The 18838-nt window shown below is 41.5% G+C and overlaps 1 protein-coding gene across 4 annotated transcripts in view; it reads left to right on the forward strand.

Annotated features, from left to right (window-relative positions):
- LOC131052191 (uncharacterized) overlaps positions 1–18838 on the forward strand; it is a 423207-nt gene that overhangs the window by 187477 nt on the left and 216892 nt on the right. For 2 of the 4 annotated variants that reach the window (XR_009371577.1, XM_059216700.1), the window contains exon 6: positions 16735–16876. Coding sequence is in view for 2 of the 4 variants with exons in the window: in XM_059216700.1 (XP_059072683.1) it covers positions 16735–16876 (142 nt within the window). In the remaining 2 variants the exon portion in view is untranslated. The remainder of the gene's footprint in view (positions 1–16734; positions 16877–18838) is intronic. The other 2 variants (XR_009371578.1, XM_059216699.1) reach the window with 1 other exon arrangement.

Genomic DNA, 18838 nt, shown 5'->3' on the forward strand with positions numbered 1-18838 from the left:
ATTCCTTCGATTTCTGTGATTGGAATCTCGGGAAGATTCTTGATACTCTCTTCTAAGTGGATGACCTGATCGAATGCATCTAGAAGAGCTGCGTCCCAAGTAGGTTCAAGTTCCTTTGTTCTATCAATTAGGAGCATGGTGGCATACATCTGATCATACTGCTCATCTGTAACATCTGCGTCCTTGCGAAAGATGATCTTGACTCTATCCTCAAATTCTTGTATATCCACATCTGTCTCGACCTCGATCCTTCTGCCAAGAATGGTACGAAGTACCTCAAATACTCTGTCCTGGATCGGATTGATCACCTCCTCAACTTGACCACATCTAACACTGATGTCCTCGAAGAGAACACTCTTTATATGGAGTAAGGTTGACCACTGAAACAAACTGTGAGAATCACCTTCTAAGATCCTCTCCTGCGTTAAAATTCTTCTGGATGTGTGTCTTATTACTTTCAAGACAGGGATGACAACGTCCTTGGTATGGGCAAATGCAGCTACTGTTGCCATCAATCTGTGGATTATCTCAAGAACTTGGATAGCCTGATGAATGATCTTCGACATCCTTGTAACAAATTCTATAGCCACTGTATGAGATCTATCCATCCAACTGCATGTACGCTGGACCAGGTTCCTGAATCTTTCTGCTTCATTGATCGATTGAAGGGGCAATGCCTGCACTGGTGATCTAACTGGATCCTGACGTCCCAAAGGTTCATTGATGTGACTGAAATATGTCCTCCATGCACCGACCTCTCTCTCAAGCTTTCTATTCTTTTCCACCTCTTCTCTAAACTTGTCCTTCAATGCCTCAAATGTGTCGGTGGCATCATCTAAAGTCTGCTCTGCTGTGGATGGTCCTAACTCAAAAGTCTGTATATCATAATCCTCTGCTAGGATCTCACCCTCATATTTATCTACTGCCGGTGTAGCTATCTGTAGTTTTCGGGATCCAGTCTCATCTCGAATCATCTTGGACATCTTTGTAGCCTTCTTCTTCTCTGTTGTCATATGTGAACGTCCAACAAGGCTCTCTAAATCAATTGCACTGTCCTCGTCCTCAATTACGATCACCCTAGTCAATCTTTCCTTCAACCAATCTGGGATATTCGATCTTGTCTCTTGAACTTGAATTTCTTTATGTACTATTTCTTCTTGTCTGGGAGGAGATGTTACTTCATTATCATTATCTAAATCATAGTCTTGGAGAGATCCATCTGACGAAACATGCTGTGCCTGTCCTTCCTCCTGCCTGTCATTTTGTACCATCGACTCCATGGACTCTTCCACTCGAACTGTTCTATTTTCCGGTCTGGAAGAAGTACCTGGTGTTTGATCTTTGTTAGCACCTTGCTTTTTCTTGGAAGACTCTTTCTTTTCTGATCTTTCCTTTCTCTTTGAACCTCTCGAATGGAGATTGCCCTCACTGGCACATCGAAGGTTACCTTCACCTGAATTCCTAGGATTAGGATTGCCTTCACTAACACTTGCTCCACCTTCGGCTGGTTTATCTTCCAAAGTGAAAGACATAGCTATGCCTTGTTCTCTCAACTTCTGATGCTGAACGTCTACCCATCTGCGAGTACAAGACAAGACTGGTGCCATCAAATCATCTAAATCCACGACCTCGGGCTCATTCCAATTCAAACTTATTGTTTTGCTTTCTCTATCATATGAAGACTGGATGTGCCTGCCATTGTCCTGAGCTTGGTCGGCCACTCTGTAAATCCTGCATTTCCTGATGAAATCCAAAGGCAATCTAGAATGTATCTTACGTTTCACTTCAAGATCATCTAGGAGGTTCATCATAAAATCTTCAATTTGGTGCTCATGTCTAAATCTTCTACCGACCGTCTCCTCTAAATGTCCATGGGGATCAAAACTATTCCTCCAAGCAAAAGATGAAAAAGAATACAAGGCTAACTCCTTTTCTGCGTCATCCATGGCTAAGACATTAGGACATACCTCAACTGAATTACCCAAAATAATAGGTACCTGAACTCCATTCTGATGTCTGTGTCTGAATGCCTTCACATATGCTGCCAACTGCCTTGTTACTTCAAGTAACACAATTCTGTCTGTCGGATATCTCGGCAACATGTATGGAGGTAAAGGACATCCATGCACTCTAATGTAAGTGAACTTGGGAAACTGAATGAACCAAGCACCGTACCTCTTGATGAACTCCTGGGCATCCTGAGATAATCTGTTGTGAATCCCTCCTTGCAACGTCCTTGTGATGTTCATCGTGAAAGTATCATTGACTAACTTGTAGTTCTTTCCTGGCGGATGATGCAAGTAGGTATAGGATTCACAAGCTCTGACCTCGCCGGGTCCTCTTCCAATCACTCCTCTGTGAGGTAGTCCTGCGTACTCAATGCTCCTGATTAAGGCATAGATGACGTATGAACTCATGTGGAAGGACTTAGTAGCCCTGAGTCTTCTCAACTGTACGTCTAAGCAATGACTAATTATTCTAGCCCAATGTATTGTACCCTTTCCTTGAACAATCACCTGGATGAAGTAAAACATCCACTTCTCAAAATAGAAGGCATGAGGTGCTCCTGTAACTCTGTTGAGCATGGTAATCAAATCTCTGTACTCCTCCTGGAAATCAATCCGATGCGGTGTGTTCGGTACCTTGCTTAGACGGGGACGACTCTTGAGTAGCCAGTTCTTGTTAATTATGCTTAGGCAAGCATCTGGATCATCATCGTACACTGATCTGGCTCCTTCAATGCTCTTGTATATCATGTCCCTGTGCTCTGGAAGATGGAAGGCTTCACTTATGGCTTCCTCTGAGAGGTACGCCAAAGTGTTTCCTTCATTGGACACAATTGTCCTGGACTGTGGATTGTAGTGACGGGCACACTCGATCATCAACTCGTGGCACTGAATAGCTGGAGGAAAACCGGCCGCCTTGATGATGCCACTCTCTATTACTCTCCGGGCGATAGGTGATGGCTTGCCAATGTAAGGGACCTCTCGAAACTTCTTCGTGCTAAAGTTCCCCAAGTTGGTATCTCCAATGTTGCTCCACTTAGACACGATCTTGGTCTCTACTTCTTCGGTCTTCTGATCTTTCATGAGAGCCGAGCGACTGGTGGATGCTCCCGCCTTCGGGGTCGCCATACCTACACAACATTTCATTATAAGAAATAGATTTTGCAATAAATAACATAAATAAGAGAGATAAATTTTTAGGAAACATCATGATAAGTCTCTAGAGTTATCATTTCCTAAAATAAACGATTGAGCTAAGAGAAATTCAAAAATCAAAATTTCAAAACTTGAAATATGACGATGAATGAATAAAGGAATAATAATTAAAATCGCCATACCTCGATAGAGAGCTAACTCTAGAATGCAAAAACAAAATTCGCCTAGGCAAAAATTGAGGTATAAAATAGTCTTCAATGTGGTCTCCTCAAAATTGACTTTGCCACCTTTGGAGTGAACGTGATCTTCAAGTATCGCCCTAGACGTGGTCCCAAATGATCTTCAAATTTGTCCTTGACAAATCGCTCAAACAAATCCTCCAAGTCTTTATCAAATTCGCCTTAATGTCTCCTCAAGTTCGCATTTGGTGTGGTCTTCAAATTCGCACCACCCTTGATAACTAAGCGCCACCCTTGGTTTGAATTCGCACCACCTTTGAACACACTTCGCACTATATTCGCCTCTTCTCAATTCGCATGAAGAAAGGTAAAAATGATTATGTGAAAATGAAATCTCTCACCCTTCATATATAGCGCGCTCATCCTTTCACCCCTTAGGCCGACTTGCTTAATAAAACCATTTTTTTAAAATGATTTGCAATAAAATAACAAGGCCGACTTGCTTAATTGAGCGCTCCAAATCGATTTTTATTAATTAATTAATTAATTATTAATGCCTTGCGTTTTTTAAATGTGAATTTCGATTTTTAAATAAAGGCAAAAAATAATTAATAAAAGATAACGCCATATTAAATGCTAAATAAAATGGATATTCAATTTTTTAAATTGATTTAGCATTTGAAGAAAATTCGAATTGCTCACTTGGCGCCAAAATTGGAAAAAAGGAAGGGACGTACCTCATCGCTCTGGTCCCTTGGAGAGGGACAGGAGCGATCCATGATTTTGGTCTTGATTTTGCATTTCTTACGTCCAACTTCTTCATCTTCGCGTTGAAAATCGATCATCATGATGAGTCCTTCGAATTTGATCATCTTGCATGCGTACTTAAATACCTTTTGAGTGTTCATCGCCCTTGTCCCTTGGAGAGGGACAGGAGCGATCTCCAAATTTCCACGTTCAATATGCATCTTTGTTCCTCGATCTTTCATTGTTAGCGAATAACATCTATGCTCATTCCTTTTGCGCTTATTCCATTTGTCTTCATTATGTGTTTGGACGTATTAAAGGGACCATCGCCCTTGTCCCTTGGAGAGGGACAGGAGCGATCCACGTTTTCTCCTTGACCTTGGCAACTTTACACTTTGATCTCCTTTGCGATGTCCTTCAAACGTCGTCCTTCACTCTTCCTAACCTCGCTTCGCTTTGATCTTGAAGGAACGTGAGTGTTTTTGATAGTATCGCCTTGGTCCTTGTCCAAAGGACAGGAGCGATGTGAGGCTTTACATTATTTGGCGATGTTTGGACGTTCAACACTCTTGCGAATTATCTTCAAACGATGCCTTGGACCATATGCTATCTTATGACGTCTTGACTTAGCTCGAACTTGAAGCAAAACGAGGAATCCAAAGCAAATCGCCCTGGTCCCTTGGAGAGGGACAGGAGCGATATGGTCCATATGCTCATTTTGGTGATTACTTTACGTTTGAAATCTTCATGTATCACCTTTCTATCTATCCATGGACCCTCCAAGACGTTGCGAACCCTTGATCTTACGTAAATCTTGCATAAAATGGCCAATATATCCAACATCGCCCTGGTCCCTTCCTGAGGGACAGGAGCGATCTAGGCTATAGGGTGCGAATTTCATCATTGTGACGACCTTTTAATGTTTGTGCTTGCTAAAGACGTCTTGAAGTGTCCCTCGCCACCTTGTCTTGACTTGTATCGACCTTGAACTTGCATAAGAAGTAACATCACCATTGTATCGCCCTGGTCCCTTGGAGAGGGACAGGAGCGATCCTCCTTTTGTAGCCTTTACCTCACTTTGCCAGGTTCCAAGTTTATATTCAACGGACTCGTCCTTCTTCACTCCATTCGTCCATGCCTTGACATCATCTGTAACTTTGCAAGAAAATCATTTATATCAAAAATCGCTCTGGTCCCTTCCTGAGGGACAGGAGCGAACTAGGCATTTAGCACTGTTATGGACGTCCCAAAAATCTTCAATTTATATTCAACGCATTTATCTCATGTTTTTCCTTGTTTTTGAACGTAAACTTACCTTGACCTTTATCTGGATTTTGCATAATGAAGGAAATCGCTCTGGTCCCTGGGAGAGGGACGAGAGCTACAAGGTACCTCGCCCTGGTCCCTTGGAGAGGGACAGGAGCGATTTGGTCAATATAGGTCATTCTCCTTCGTTTCAGCATCTCAAATTATATTCATTTGGCAAAGCATCTTCTTTCGGACCCTTTCAAATTGTTAAGTCATCGAAATCTTACAAGGACAAGGCGAAATTTGAATTGTAGCTCCGGTCCTTCACTGAGGGACAGGAGCGATTTTCCTCCTGGAGGCATTTCTGTGCTCATGAAAATCTTCAATTTATATTCAATGGAAAGATATCGCCGTTCTCCATCACTTCCAACTTGAAATTTGTCTGGACTCTGCAGGGATGATGAAATATTTGAAAATGAGCTCCCATCCTTCACTGAGGGACAGGAGCGATTTTGCTCCTACAGGCCAAAATAACATGATTTTTCACATTTTAACACTTCACGAGGTGGAAACAAATCAATTCCAATGCCCAGGATCAAAATCAAAAAAAGTCAAAATTTGGTCAAAATATTCAATCAGACAAAAATTCACATTTCACTGTCAACACTTAGACAAATTTAAGCCCTGCATCAACATTCCAATTGAAAATTAGACCATTTTGGCGAATTCATTGCATTCAAAATTTGCATCCTAGAAAAGGAAGCTCACAAGCTCTCAAAAAACGACTGGATTTTGGCCTGAAACGACAAAATTTAAAACCCTAAGGCTTGACCCTAAATCCAGACGACCAACTGACTAACAAAACCCTAAAAACGAAAGCAAAAACGAGCGAAAACAAACAAAAAAAAGAGGGGGTCCCCATTTGCGATGGGGTGATGTGTGAAATGGTCACAACAGAGACATGGAAAGCTTGCGGGAGAGGCTTTACAACTTGAACAAACTGGACGAGCGTCGAATGGTGGCACAATGGACCACAGAGGCCGCACAAGCCAGAAGAAAAGTATGGCACGACAAACACCTAAAACGGGTAAGATTCACCCCGGGACAACTTTTTTTGAAATACAACAGGAGAAACGAGATCAAACCAGAGAAGTTTAAAGCTAGGTTACCGGGTTCGCCTCTGGGCCCCCCTGGTACGGGTCCGGGTTCGACCGGGTCCGTGGTACGGGTCCGGTTCGACCAGGGTTCGAAAAACCCAGAGTAGGTTCGACCAGGGTCGAACCCAGTCGAACCCGGGCGGACCCAGTTGAACCTGGGCGGCTGGGCAGCCCGTAAAGTCAAAAAACAATGCAAATTTAATTTTTTTTTCAATTCTGCCTTGTAAAAAGTGAAAGTTATAACCTTAAAAAGCAGAAAATTAGACGTCTTAAAAAAACAGAAAACTGATGCACGCCATGGAGTTCCGTGTGGGTTTGAAGGTTGTGATTTGGTGTTGGCGGCGGGGGCGCTGCCCCTCGACCCCGCCCTGTACCGCGACAAGGAGCGCGCCCTGGGCGCTGCCCCAGGACCCTGCGAGGGGCGCTGCCCCTCGACCCCGCAAGGGGCTCTGCCCCTTGACCCCGCTGGGGGCACTGCCCCCAGACCCCCGCAAGGGGCGCTGCCCCTTGACCCCGCTGGGGGCGCTGCCCCCAGACCCTCGCAAGGGGCGCTGCCCCTTGACCCCGTTGGGGGTGTTGCCGGCAAAATCTAGGTCCTCAGTTTGAAAAATTAAACTTGGATGTTCTTAGTTTGAATCCATTTAATGATCAAACTTTAAATTGTTGAAAGTTGAAACAATGATACTTGAATATTTTATCATTTTGATATTAGACTTGATGTATATGATGCTGTTATGGTATGATCATGGATTCATGATGCTATGATTACAAGTTTATGTTGGTTTTGTTGTTTATATGATGCTATGTGACATGCTAATCTTAATTCATGCTTATAGGTTGCATATATATATAATTTACATGTTTTTGTACTAACGAACCCAAACGAACCCAAACCCCTTTTCAAAATTTTGCCGTACCGGCGTACCGGGTTCTTCGAACCCGAACCCGAACCGGTAACTTAGGTTTAAAGTGAGATAGCTAGGACCCTTCTAAATTCGCGAAGTCGAGTCCAACGGGGCCATCCGGCTGACAACGTCGGACAGAAAACAGGTGCCCGAGGCTGTGAACGGCTCCAAATTGAAACCATACTGTGAACGATAGCCGCACCAGCAAGTCCTTAGGGACAAAAATTATTAAAAAAAATTAATTAAAAAAAAAAATAATAATAAAATTAAAAAAAATTTGAAAAAAAAAAAGGGCAACATTGGGACCATCGAACGGTGGGACCACTGAACGATGGAACCACCGTGCGGTGGAAACCACTGCATAAAGACACCTGCCAAGCATAAAGACACCGCAGTCAGCCAGCACAAACACGCAGCCCGCACAAACAAGCGCACATGCCACACGCAGTCGCACAACACACACCCAAGCAGACGCAGCTGTCCACACAGCCGTAGGTAGCCGCACGCAATTGCACACATAGCCGTAGGGATTCGGCTTGAAGACAAAGGCGATTGGGTTTCCAGCATATCCATAACCATTGCCGCAGGGAAGGGGAAGTGGTGTAACGGTTTTGCAGGTAGCCATATCTCAGCTAGCAGGTTAATGAGGCAAACTACAGGGAATGCATTCAGCCGGCAAACATCATTGGTGAGCAAAGTTGTAGACAGACATGGACAAGACCACGAGGGTTTTACCATCAGGAGTTCGAGTTGCAGGAGGCATCGATACAAGCACCAGCGCCAGCAAACAGAAACACAGGCCAAAGATAGCCACAACCACAGCCACGGGAAAGGTTACCACCGACACTATTGTGTTCGAGGGTGTGAATGGAGCCCAGTGCCGCAAGTGGTGGCAGGAGAATGCTGTTGATCACGAAGTGAATTTTTTTTTTACAGCGAGTAGGAGTTCATTGGGCTATCCAGATGCCGGTTTTTCCCATAAAGAAATTTGAGGTACCACTATGAATGATGGTCGACGTGTTTGACGCCACCTCCAGAACAAGCACGTTTGACTATGGCAACCATAGGCTAAGGGTTTCCTTCACAGTAGCAGATTTTACGAGGATATTTGGCATACCAAGCCACAATGGGAAGAAAGTGGAGTTGAAAGCTAAGAAAATGAATAAGGACACAAAGGAACACTAGGTGAAGATGGTCTCCCGCAACCTTACACCGGCTGAACTGGCCTCTATGACCAACACCACAAAAAATAGGGGAATGAAAAAGTCATATGTAGCCGAAGGGCCGTGGCGCTGTATCATAGAAATCGGGTCCAGCCGTGCATCGAATATCGCCCTACCTCAGATTATTTGGATGAATGGACTTATGAATGGGGTGCAGTACGACTGGGCTACAGTACTGGCTGACAGAATGTATGAGTTCATGACTCTACACCACCGCACCTTTTACTTGCCGCACTACGCCATTGGGTTGTTCCTAGAGGCTATGCGTTCCCAGCTGTCGGAGGACGAAGTAGACATCAAATCGGAAGGTAGTCTGGCACCAGGGGAGCCACCCATCTTCTATTGGCAACATATGGATGTAGGGCTAACACCTGCGACAGGGCAGAAGAGGTGAAGGTAGGATGTGTCCGAGTTCGACGATGTTGATGGTGGGCGGGAAGAGACCTCAGAAGCCTCAAGTGACTTAGATGGAGATAGTGGGGCAAGCTTAGTCGATGCCGTACTTACATCCACACCCCCACCCCAAGTCTTGTTCGCCACACCCATGCTGCCCGCCTCAGCGCATTTGAGTCCGTCTCCGGGTGGCATTGCGTCCATTCCAGCCTTCGGAGAGCGGAGGCCGCCGGTAGTAATGGGGCTGCCATCAGGGACAGAGGAAAGGAGGACAGAGATAGTTCCATCAGAAGAAGTAGGTGAATCCGAGCCCACAGGGAAAGTGCAGGGGCACTATCAAACAATGACAACAACAATAGGCGAGGGGATACTACACCCCATCGAGGAGGACAATTGGTTGAGCAGGGAGTTCGAGATGACACCCATGTCGCCTAGGCCGGTTACTACCATTTCTCCCTCACGGGATACCCCCGTGCGCGGTGACCCTCGGGAGGACTTAGACGCAGAGGTTGTGGACTTAGATAGCGAAGGTTCTCCCAGGGATGTGACACACTCAACGGAGTTACAGGGCAGGGAGTTGGCACTGGAGCAGATGGTGGAGGTCCATGTGGACAACCAGCGAGGTAGGGTAGAGAGCCACATGGAGAGCAGGCAGCCATGCCGGGTAGACGTGGAGGCGTACGTCCAAGATATGGTGGGCCGAGGGCAGACTTACTTTCAGGAACTAGTATAGACTTATCTGCAGGAGGAGGTCCACTGAGGGCGGGAGGTGATTGCTTCCCTTCAGTCAGAGGGCCTCAACAACACCGTTCAGGAGTTGGAGCGGCTGCTCAGGTTTATGCAGGAGGGTTGTTCGTAGGCATTTGTTGCCTATTTTGATAGAGGTGGATGGCCAGAAACTGAGACGACAGAGATGTTGGCCGCATGGGCAGTGAGCACGCCACTAGTGGAGAGTAGAGTGGAGTCTCTCGGGAGGCAGATTGAGCAAACCTTCTGGGAAGTGTATCACACTCTTTGTCGGACGGAGTTTGTATCTGCAGGACATCTGACTGCGAGGGGGGCCGCGGAGAGAGCTTAGGAGGAGTTGGCCACCCAGGTTGACGTTGTGCAGAGAGACTTGGACCGCTAGGAGGGCTCAGTTTGCTACCGAGAAGGTCCGGTTAGCTGCAGAGTTGGAGGACGCAAGGGCAGAACAGGCAACCTTCACCACTAGTTTGGTACAGGCACGAGAGACGGTGTATGCCAAGGAGGGAAAACTCCTAGAAGCTGCCCAAATGGTTAAGTTTGCAATTGAGCACAAGAAGGTGGCTGAGCGGGACCTACAGGTGCGGACACAACAGATGTATGATCTGCGTGCACGAGTGACACCAACATCATCATCAACCCTACCACCTGCTGCTTCAAGGACCCCCCCTCCGCCCCCTTCTTCTTCTATACCTTGATTCTGTTTAGTGTATGCACATCATCTCTGTTTTTGTATTAAGTCGTTCGGAGATGACTTCTTTTCTTGGGGGGGATGATGTTGCTGGGAATAATCATTATGTCATGTTGTCGTATTATGTTATGTTGTCGTCGGTAATTATGAGTTACGACAGTCAGTTAGTCGTCCTGAAGGGCAGTTGGACGCGACAGTTGGTCGCACCCCTTCGGGTATTATATATTGCATACCTTTCCTTCGAAGTAGCATCATCATAGTCGTATTTGGGTGTGATGTTATAAGCACTTGATGTACATGGACTGTTGAATTAATACAGAGACCAGTTCTTTAATATATTTCCATTATGTTCTGTGCATTTACTTTCTATATTTAATCGTTTACCTGTATGTGGCAAACAAGATACATGTGCATACAACATATATACATACACACCAAACAAGGGGTAGAATATCGCAACAACATAGGGCACTCGCAATGAGTGATGTGCTGTTGAGTCTACCCGTAGACAATCACACAATAGGCAGCCAGTAATACATACAATCATCACATCATGAGTAAATCATCTAGGGGTTAGTATTTCCATCGCATGATAAACAAGATCAGTACCTCTATCAAAATACATGATAATCTAAAATACTAACATTATCTATGCATCAAATTATGACATAAGAGCATAAAGAAATCAATCATCATCATAATATGCATCTAAATCACATTAAGTCGAAATCATTCATAACATAAGCATAAATGTTAGGAATCATGGAATCATATAACATCTATTAGTAATCATCAAATCATGTATTGTCTATCAAGGATCATTAGTGAAGCATATATGGAAGCCAAAATATCATTCATGCAATATGTAAATCCAATCAGGTCTTTCATATCCATCGTACAAAACAAGGGTCCGATCAAGTCTACCAAGGTGAAAAGGGAATCTTCTCGAAGTGGGCACTACTCCATCATTCGTACGAACATCAGATAATGTAAATCCCCCATAATGCATAGCACTAGGCTAAGAAACTAAACACGTAGCCTCCTAATCATAATCTTGAATGTCCTTCAATGGCCTCAACGACCTAACACAAGTGTCGCATCGATCCAATCCGAGAAGGGGCATTACACCGAACCCAAAACTGTTCTTAGTTCAATTGTAGGTGTTTGTCCTAGGCTACGCTAGAATTGGGTGCTTGAATGAATATCCATAATCTGAAATTTTCTTATTCCCTTGGAGCTTACACTATTCCTGTGGAGTTGTGAGTATATCTCTGGTTCAGCAGTAATTAGTTTATGTGAAATCTGTCTACCCACAACACTAATTGTTACTTTCATTGTCCTTAGGATTTCTGAAAGCTATCCCTTTTGTTATTTATTTCCCTATTTCGAGGATCAAAACATCACCAGATGCAGACCAGCTTGTTGCAATATTCATAAGTCCTCTCGTGTTTACCTGCAAAACACATCACTGCTGAGTTATCTTGAGCAATCAAGACCGGATAGTTAGATTCTTGAGGTTGTCCCCTTTGATCATTCAGAACAGCATTAGGGATTTCCTTATTTAAGAGAGAATAGGATATTTAGCATGCTATTCTGTGTTGATCAAAAGAGTACCAGTATTTTTCCCGCATCAACACAAAGGATTACAATTGACCCGACTATTTCATACTACCTTGGCAGTACATAACATATTTAAAGGACCCAACGGTTGCCAAGAGGAACACAACCGTCAACCAATCGAAACATTAACTACCCAGGATGACAACCCACTTAATACAACCAATTAATATATTGGTAGATAACGAATATTATCAAATATAACCATAGGCATTTTATGCCAACAACAAATATTATTATTTCTTTGTTTGAAAACCCTTGTGGTTTTGAGATTGGATTTGGTTCATCTCAACCTTTCTGAGGATGAAACCCCTCTTGGAGAAGATTGACTTCGGTGGTGAAAGATCTACCTTGGCTAATGTTGTGGCAGAAAAATCCAGGTTTTGCAATCACACATCAATATTTGAGGTATCTGGAAATTGTGAACATTTATTCTAAAACAAATTTCAGTGTTTGTTGAGGAGACTTTTAGGCAAGATATTTGGGATGCCCATATTGAGTTTGGAGCGTTTTTTGATTTATTCTTGCTGGTCGATTTGGAGATTGAAGCATATATATTATTTGTGGAGTCGGTTCTATAGTTGGGCACAGGGTTTCTTGCATTGTGGTTGGATGCCTAGGGTTTGTGGTTAATTTTTGAAATATTTTTGGTGCCTTGATGATTGATATGCTTGATTGTCATTTTGAAGGGGCAGCTAGGTTTTGAAGGATTTGGCTTCATTTAGGAGTTCCAGTTTGCTGTTTACAGACATCAGTCCCGTTTTGCAATAACAGCAAATGGGTATGCTTGTATTGTGATTTTAATGTATTTTGGTCATCTGGGTATTGTTCTATTTAATGATAAATTGCTGTCCACAAATTGTAATGAATTTAAACATTTCCAATTGTGGGTGTTTTGAATATTGTGCATTTGGGTGTTATTTCTTTATATATCAGTATTGAAGAAGTTATTATTGCATTGTTTATTTCTATTTTGTGGGCTGTCTATCAAAACATCAAAATCAGAAAAAACTTCATAAAAAAGGGTGTGTATTACTTTTAAGGTTTGTCTTGGTCAGCCTCAGAGAAGGATAAATTGCTATAAATCACATATGGCTGACCTGCCTTTTTTCAAAGGATTGTTCATGTCTTTAACTGCTCATTCTTCACATCCATTTGCTATTTCAGGATCCCAGGGCAGATGTAGCAGAAATTGAGAACTGAGCACAATATGGCAGAGGAACGAAAGTGTTTGGGAGCAGGTAACAATAGAAAGAGGCTCCTAAATAGTCATGAGAGTTCTAAGTGACAATAGCTTCAGATTGCAAGCTTGGAAAGGAATGCTATGCACTTTGAGTGACATAAGCAGTTTAAAGACGTGCCTAAGTCTGACTTTAGATGCCACCAAATGACAAATACATCTAAAATCCTTGCCCATTACGTCTTTAAGAGGCAGCAGTAGCATTATGGCCTGCCTCAGATTGCTTTGCCATGACATAATAGAGGTGTGCACCCAAGGTGTTCTCGCCAAGTTTAAGTGACATGGATGGAGAAAGAACATGCCTGTGATGTTTGAGTGACCAGAACAGTTAAAATGAAATATCCCAAACTATTTTCTTTTGTATTTTTGACAAATGTTTGACAAAATGCTCATAAACCAAGTAAATGCAAGAAATTAATTTACTCTAATCTAATCACAATTCACACAGCTGTAAAAACTATTAATGCTATTCAGCTGCAATTTATTCCAACACAGTAACACACGAAGACAACATATGTCTATGGCTGGAATAGTCACACCAATATTCTCATTTGATAAACCTGGGACTTCATACATCCAGTTTTGATCTGAAACAAATTAAATACATTTTTGACATTTTTTGCTGACCCCTAACAAGCTACACCCACCATATGAAGTCAATGCTCATCAAATAATGGTGTGACTAGGGTTTAGAACCATCCAAGCTCCTCCAAAATTGGTTACCCATTCTCAAATCCTCCAAACACCTCCCTTAAACTTGTATGGCTCAGTTCTGGGTAGAAGGGAGAGCAAAGTGTTTTGGATTGCTCCCTTTCTTAGAAAATAGGGGCTATGTGACACTGATGTCACATGGTGGATTTGTTTGTTTGTGATTCCAAGTCAGTGCAGTATTCAAGTGGAATTATTGGGTGGAGGTTTGAGGATGTCTGACTTGACTTTGTATGTTGTTGCATTAGCACAAATCTGGTCGTGGGTTCCCTTTTGCAGGTTGGTTCCTTGATTAAGTATGTTTGCCACCTTGGCTGAGCTTTGATGTTGGTGTGGATTGAGAATGTATGAGAATTCTGTTTCTACAGTATTTAAAAATCTTTTGAATGACACATTTTATGCTTCAGTGGAAATGTGTGGACAGATTCATAAACACTTCAGGTAAGAAAATGGACTTGAATTCTGATGCTTGACCTTCAATGGAAAGAGACCAGAGAGATGTCTGAAGGTGGAATTGCAGATGGAGAGATGGATCGTTCCAAAAGAAAAATCATATAAAATATCATGTCTTTACGTGGAAGATGCTTATCACCAAAAGTCCAACACATGGAACACAAGCCTGATTTCTTCCCAAGAATGGATTATTGATAGTTTTAAAAATTGTCCTCGTGCTTCTGGTGATTTCACTTGTCATTAGGAAAGAATGAGAGGCTGGATCGCACTTTCAGAACCTGGTCCTCAACTTTTCAAAGTTTCTCTTTTGGCAGTTTGTCACTTCTTTGGCAATGATTTGTGTTCTGTAAGAACCCCTGCCTATTCTGCCCTTAATTTTAAGTTTTGATGGTTTGACATTTTGTCAAACACTTGGCATGCAGACTTCTGAATTCTGATTTTTCTGGTTCTGATATGAATTTCTGAGTTTTGTTGTTTGAATTTAGGATTTTTGCAATTACATGTACCAAATAAGAGAGAACATAACAAACAACTTAAAAATACCAAAGGAACCCTTTATTTGTGAAATATGAGATCTGATTACAAATAAATCAGGTATTTATCATACTGTAATAGCAAGTACAAATCCTAAGTATTTGAGTGTTCAACAATTACAACATGCCCGGATGATGCATAACTCCAATGGCAATGAGATGAGCAATGTAAAAGACCATAAGATAATGAAACAAACTCAAATCTGAACTCCAACAAGTCTGAAATTTCTGCTGCAAATATTGTTCACTTCACTGTAGCATCACTGTTCATATTACTGTTCATGACCCTGTTCATGCACTATTTGTGTTACTGTTCATGGCACTGTTCGCAGCACTGGTCAAGTCACTGCAAATAAGCCTAAACTAGGAAAGATCATATAGATTCATACAATTGTCCAATCTGCACATTAGGTCCATCATTGGATCCAGAACTCTGTGAATTAACTCAGTAGTGAATTCTGAATGAATCCACCTCTCAAGTAGAGTTGGGTTTCCATCCAACCTACGAATTCCCAAGGGTTTTTGTCCTCGGAAATGGCAGTCACTGTCACACCAACAACTATGGAGAAATTTCAAGAATCAAATGGTCATATATTATATCGCTTGGAGAAAAACAAGGCTCCTTTATAAAGACTTCCCAATCTGTTTGTGAGCCTCTACTCTCATGTGGGATTAAAAAACTCACACTTATTTTATTTTCTCCTTTGAAAGTCACTTTATGACTTTATTATCATTTTTTTGTTTTTAAATAAAGTCACTTTACTTTTATAATTTTATTTTATAACATAAGGTCATTTTTCTCACCAAATAATAATATAAGATCGCATAAAATAATATTCCACCTTTTTATTTCTCCACCAATAGAAATTAATGACGTGACCGGCAAACCATCCCTTATATCTCCTAATTAGCCTATTGGGATAATGTGAAATAGGCTAATCAACTCCCGAGAGGTCATTGAGGAGAAGGGGACATTACATGTTCTTGGGATACCATTGACTATTTTGTTCTCATGATGCTCTCAAAATCTCTATCTGTCTATTACACTTCATGTGGAGGCACTAGGTGAGTATCACACTACATGTAAATAAGCTTTTTGGACTGCTTTTGCTGTGGTGACTGTCTTCTCTCTTTTCTTGCATGTCTTTGTATAATTATATCAGGCTTCAATATATTTATCTTTTGCAATTCATTAACTACTTTCCTATTGATATATGTTTTGTAATGAAATATATCTCACATTGGTTACATGCCTCGGTTGCTTAGGATATTAATATAAATTTAGTTCTGATTTTGTGGCATATACCTAGTTGAAGCCATAACGATCCTTGGGATTAAATGCATTTCCCTTTTTAGTCCCCAAGAATCTTTCTATTGTTAACTGCTGTACTCTCGAGTTCCATTGACCTACTTTTGGTCATTTGAGGACAATAATATATTTTCTTTCTGTTTTCCTCTAGACAAGCAGTTGTTTTCATCCAAGCAATTCCTGGGTATTATGAGTTTCCCTAACCCATAAAAGTATTAATATACTTAAGCTTAGGACCTTTCAAATTTGGGTTTTAGTTTTAATAAAACAGGATTTTTTACTTTCACCTTTATTATCACCTATTTTAAAATAATAAAATTCTAAATGGTTGCTAAAATCAATCCTTAATAAAATGTTGATTTGGAAAATTTAGTTTGTATCAGTGTGTCAATAATACATTTTACATTATTATTTAATCAACGTTAGCAGGCATTGGGGTTAACTTCATCAAGTATGTTGGCCGCTGGAATTGCTGCTGACAACTTGGTAATGGCTGGTTATTTTGCACTTATTTTTTCATTGCGTGAGAAAAGCATAGGGGATGGACATATTGAAGATAAATCAGAAGGTATGCTCATTGACATTATAATATTTATTGATTTCAATTCATTGTCTTTTAGAAATATTCAACTATTAGAGAAAATGAACAGAAGGAAGGAGAACTCACAAGCATAATAATAATGGAAGAAAATTGGAATCAATTATATTGCTACTTCACATTTCTTTTTATTCAGAAAGTTTGGAGCTACAATAGCATTGTGAATCTCAACTCAAAAATAGAATTCAAAGAATGAAGGCCATCACTGCAGAGGATATTTACTAGCTTAGATCCATCTAAAGATGGATCTGATATGCATGCAGAATATTCAAAAGACTCAAAGTTTTAAAGACATAAGTGTAAGAAAATAGGAATTGACACCCTGAGTCTTTTTGATAGAAATCAATAATATCAGATTCATGTGAGGTTGGATTTGTGTTATTAGATATTATGTATGTTCTATATTTTGTGTTTTATTTTTTATGACATGACATATTCATGCATATAGGTCTTATATGCAGTGCTCAATTCTTTCTCTGTGGATTGTGAATTTAGCTTAGATGGCCTGGAATTATTGATACAGCATATTCTTTTTTTGTTGGTCAATGAGGTTTACCAAACACAAATTGGGATGTGTTCCCTGGGCATGCATAGCATGCACAGCATGCACTTTTCACCGCATTAACACAATGAGATCTTTCTCAGCAGTTCCTGGGGGAATTGAACCTAGGTCTTTGTAATATCCCTTGGTCAAATAGGTGTAGAAAATGATGTATTCTAACCCAAGGAATATTGTCGAATGCTTCATATGCAGCCTTCCAGCTTGCTGCTCTATTATATCAGTCTGATATGTCCTTATTAAAATGACTATAGATGGCTTCCAATGCTTGAAAAATCAACACTACAAAGCATAAAGTGTCATCTAAATGCTCAAATGACACTCTAGACCCTTAACCAATGTATAGGGATGAATTTACAATGTTACATATGCACTTACAGCCAAGTGTCAATTTGTCAAACATTTAACATAGAATCTCAGATAAACATGTATTCAAGAACATTCTTATTCCTCCTTAAATTCAATTGCAAATAATCGTACAAGTCTATTAAGTAATTTTCACCCAATGACCATACACTTGACACTAATTTCTGAGGACAAAGGCAGCCATTAAAGTCTGAGTACAAACTGAAATTCAATGAAATGAACCTGGTAAATCTGCAGTGGGGTAGGAAGCAATATGGTGGTCTACAAGCTTCCCCAAGTGCCAAATAGGCCCTCCTATGTGACTGTCAAACTGCTGTAACTCTGAATCCCTGCTGTAGTCTGAGGACACTGTGATATGCTGCTGATAATACTCCAAACTCCTCCTCAAATAGGCCCGATCTTCTCACTAGAGGGTAGCGCTAAACTCCAAAGGAGGTCTTGATCAAATCAATGCAAAAATGGCTCATAACAGGTGCCGATCTGCTGCTGATGAAGTTGTCTTCAGAGTTATTTCTGCAACTCATAAATATGTCTCCTAAATTGCCCTCACTCCTAGCGGATTCTTCCTCCTAGACAGCGCCTTCCACCTTTGATGATTTTTGAGCAAGGAAGAGTGACTAAAGCATGAAGTTGAGGGTTATGTAGATGGCGGACCAGGGCTAGCTCGGCCTCTCCAAACAATTAATAGCTGCATTCTTACCTCCAAATAAAGCCTCCAAAAGTATCGCCTATGCTTCCCCTTGAATCTGCAAACAATTAAGAGTGAAATTGAAGCATAGATAGGAAGATATAAGTGAAAACATGGGTTCCAAGAGGTCTGCAACCTGCGTCAACAGCAAGCTATTCTCCCTTTGATCTGCCTCCAATTTGTCTCCAAAATTGCCAATAGGATATCGCCAAAGTAGTCTAGGATGGATATTGTTGATAACGCCCAACCCTCCTCTTCAATTTTACTGTAGCAAATCACTGTAGCGTGGCACTGTAGCAGCAAGTAAAATTTCTAATAA

Source organism: Cryptomeria japonica, chromosome 2 (assembly GCF_030272615.1).
Source record: "Cryptomeria japonica chromosome 2, Sugi_1.0, whole genome shotgun sequence".
NCBI lineage: Eukaryota > Viridiplantae > Streptophyta > Pinopsida > Cupressales > Cupressaceae > Cryptomeria > Cryptomeria japonica.